This window comes from Sinocyclocheilus grahami, unplaced genomic scaffold, assembly GCF_001515645.1.
Source record: "Sinocyclocheilus grahami isolate Dianchi unplaced genomic scaffold, SAMN03320097.WGS_v1.1 scaffold63.1, whole genome shotgun sequence".
Taxonomy (NCBI): Eukaryota; Metazoa; Chordata; class Actinopteri; order Cypriniformes; family Cyprinidae; genus Sinocyclocheilus; species Sinocyclocheilus grahami.
In genome coordinates, this window is record NW_015505242.1 from 334,996 (window position 1) to 338,637 (window position 3,642).

The following is a 3,642-nucleotide window of genomic DNA, read 5'->3' on the forward strand; positions in this document are numbered from 1 at the left end:
TATACCCACATCTCTCTGTCTTACTCTCACATATGAACACACACCTCCTGTCAGATGCACTTCCTCTGCGATGAGTGTCTGAAGCTCTTCGCATTTCTCTGTAAACTGTTGCTGTAGTGTGGTGTAAATGTGAGGGGGAAACACAGAGAAAGAAAAAAAACCTGTTAAGCATGAGGAAACCTGTTTTGTTCATGATGATAAACAAGAAACATCTTGAGAGGAACAGCTAAAATAACCCCAGTGTTTTCAAACATAATCAGTCATAGCCGCATGTATTCGCTTAGCTAAGTTAGCTGTCGAGCTGATTCGCGGGTTAACTGGATCATTTAAGCACGCATTAAAGGGTAATAGTTCGGCTGACCTTCTATTTGGTGTAAATGCTAAGCACTTAACTTTCTCTTTCTGCAATTTCAGAGCTATCAAACCACCACTGACCACCAAGACACCCAGTCATGGCTGCCGAACCTAATTATCGCCGGACAAAACCGGGTAACGGCCCTTCTGAGGAAAAAGCAATATGCTGTTATCTTTTTTTACACATCACTTTATACCTACATTGCTGTCACTTAATACATGAATGGTGTTTTCCCAAAACATTTCTGATTAAGGCAAGTAATAGTACAAATGTTATAATTTCTTTGTAGGTGTTAGGACAGCTAACCTTGCTAGTTCAAATGGAGTTGGGCCCTCATCACAGATTCCGGGATTATCTGCATCTGCCGCCGACATCACTCCTGAAGAAAAATCTAAAGGAAGACGTGTAGGAATTCAGGCCTCTGACTCGGATTATGTTAAACTTGCAAAACAAGGAGGACAGAAGGGTAATTGTGTCACACTTGTATAAAATGTGTTGTTTTCATATTTATCTTTTCATATTTCAACTTTGCCAAGATTGACAATTTGTTATAAGTGAAGTATAGATTTACAGAATGACCAACTGCTATTGCAAACATGTTCAGGATCGAAAACAAAATGAAAATCTTAAAATCTAATCTGTGCACGGTATTTTGTGACTTATATGTTTGATCAAATGGCCAATAGTTAGGACATTTTTACACAGAACTGGATTACAAAAAGTGCAATCAGTTTATAGATGATGCTTGGGATCGTGGTGCTGCTTTTGTTACTAAGTGACCAAGTTTACTCGCAAGCTAACTGATAAACAAGAAAAATCCTTAAAGAAATAGTTTCTACTTTTAAAACACACCCATAATTATATCCTGCTTATCTTTCAATTCTGCCATAGGTTTGCTGAGGCATGATGGAGACCCTATGGAAACAAAACCTAACAGTTCCTACAAACCCGCTAGTTGGTTCGCTGACACACCTGATGATCAAGAGAGGTGAGAATTTGTCAGCCCATACGGTGTTGTTTTGTACAGAAATAATAAATGAAGCCAAAGGCCTTGAAAATACATCATTTTGATAAAAAAAAAGGATCCTAGATAGATTAGAAGAGATCTCAATTCATTACAAATTGTTTGGCAATAAGGCACTATGAATGTGTCAATTAGTTCTGGTATTTAAAGGAACTGTTCTCCCCAAAATGAAAATGTAAGTTGTAGATGAGTTTGTTTCTTTATCGGAACAGATTTGCAGAAATGTAGCATTACATCACTTGTTCAGCAATGGATCCTCTGCAGTGAATGGGTGCCGTCAGAATGAGAGTTCAAACAGCTGATAAAATCATCAGTTATCCACACAACACCAGTCCATCAATTAACATCTTGTGAAGCAAAAAGCTGCGTGTTTGTAATAAATAAATGAATCATTCAGATGTTTTCAATTTCAAACAGAGTCCTCTGTCGATTATTGTTGCTTTATCCAGTAAAAAAGTATGAAATATGAACAGATAATGCTCCATTTACAAGCAAAAACAGTCCAAAACAGAGGACAACAGGGTATGGAATTTTTCCTTAGAGAAAGCGTTATTAAGGATTATAGACTGTTTTTTTAGGGGGGGGCTAGAAGCAGTGGTTTAAAGTTAAAACTTCCTAATGATGGATTTGTAACGTATTACAAACACACAGCTTTTCTCTTAACAAGACATTAAAGGATTAGTTCACTTCCAGAATAAACATTTCCTGATAATTTACTTACCCCCATGTCATCTAAGATGTTCATGTCTTTCTTTCTTCAGCCACAAAGAAATTAAGGTTTTTGAGGAAAACATTCCAGGATTTTTCTCCATATAGTGGACTTCAATGGTGGCCAACGGGTTGAAGGTCCAAATTGCAGTTTCAATGTAGCCAAGGAATGAGGGTCTTATATAGTGAAACGCCCTGTCATTTTCTTAAAAAAGATAAAATATTTATATACTTTTTAACCAGAAATGCTCATGTTGCACTAGCTCGACTTCACGCATTACATAGTCACGTTGGAAAGGTCACGCGTGACGTAGGTGGCAGTATCGACCCAGTGTTTACAAAGCGAACGTGCAAAGAAAGTCAAACGCCCTTTACAAAAAAAGGTAAAACAACGATGTCGGACGATTTTGAAGTTGGAGGAGAAAATGAGATGGAGTTTCTCATCCTAGCCTACCTTTTTGAACCAAGAGTACACAGACGAAGCGCTAACCTCGAGTGACCTTTCCAACGTGATTATGTAATGCGTGAATTTGCGGACGCGCATTGCGGAGCTAGTGCAAGACAAGCATTTGTGGTTAAAAAGTATATATATTTTTATTAGAAAATGACCGATCGTTTCACTAAATAAGACCTTATTCCTTGGCTGGGATCGTGTAGAGCCCTTTGAAGCTGCATTGAAACTGCAATTTGGACCTTCAACCCGTTGGGTCCCATTGAAGTCCACTATATGGAGAAAAATCCTGGAATGTTTTCCTCAAAAACCTTAATTTCTTTGCGACTGAAGACAGAAAGACATGAACATCTTGCATGACATGGGGGTGAGTAAATTATCATGAAATTTGTATTCTGGAAGTGAACTAATCCTTTAATTGGTGAACTGTAGTCTTGTGGATTATTGTGTTTTGATCAGCTGTTTGAACTCTCATTCTGAAGGCACCCATTCACTTCAAGGATCCATTGGTGAGCAAGTGATGTAATGCTAAATTTCTCCAAATCTCTGAAGAAACAAACTCATCTACATCCTTTACATTGAATGGTAAAGGATAGTAGTTTTTTTTTTCATATTCCTTTAAGGCTTTCTAAATCTAGCATGACATATTCAAGCAGTTCAACATTAATCTGGTCCATATAGAGTGACATGGAGGACCTACATTCTTCTCTCAGAAAAATATTAGTGTTGTTTTGAGACAAAAGGGTCTACCCCCATCCATCCAGTGTGGTGGTGTGAAACTGGGGTTCAATCATGTGATCTTATGCTTACAGCGGAAGTAATGCAACTACCCCTGATGGAAAAAAACAGTAATATTGTGAAATATGATTACAATTTGAAACAACCTTTCTGTTTTAATATATTTTGAGATGTAAATTATTCCTGTGATGGCAAAGCTGAATTTTCTCATCTTAATTGTCACATGATCCTAATCCTTGATGTTAAAAAGAACGTCTCAGTTACCTATGTCACCCTCGTTCCCTGAAGGAGGGAACGGAGACGTTACGTCAGTAGTGACTGACGAATTGGGATCTTCGCTAGAGAGCCCAATCACCTTCAAGTGTT

General features: G+C 37.9%; 1 protein-coding gene across 1 annotated transcript; it reads left to right on the top strand.

The window, feature by feature from the left end:
- Positions 1-200: 200 nt before the first annotated feature.
- Positions 201-3,390, top strand: LOC107584814 (uncharacterized protein C7orf57 homolog). The gene is made up of 5 exons (XM_016271582.1): positions 201-344; positions 415-489; positions 645-821; positions 1,247-1,343; positions 3,351-3,390. Exons 2-5 carry the CDS (start codon positions 453-455, stop codon positions 3,388-3,390), a joined length of 351 nt encoding a protein of 116 aa, XP_016127068.1. The 5' UTR covers positions 201-344; positions 415-452.
- The last annotated feature ends 252 nt before the right edge of the window (positions 3,391-3,642 follow it).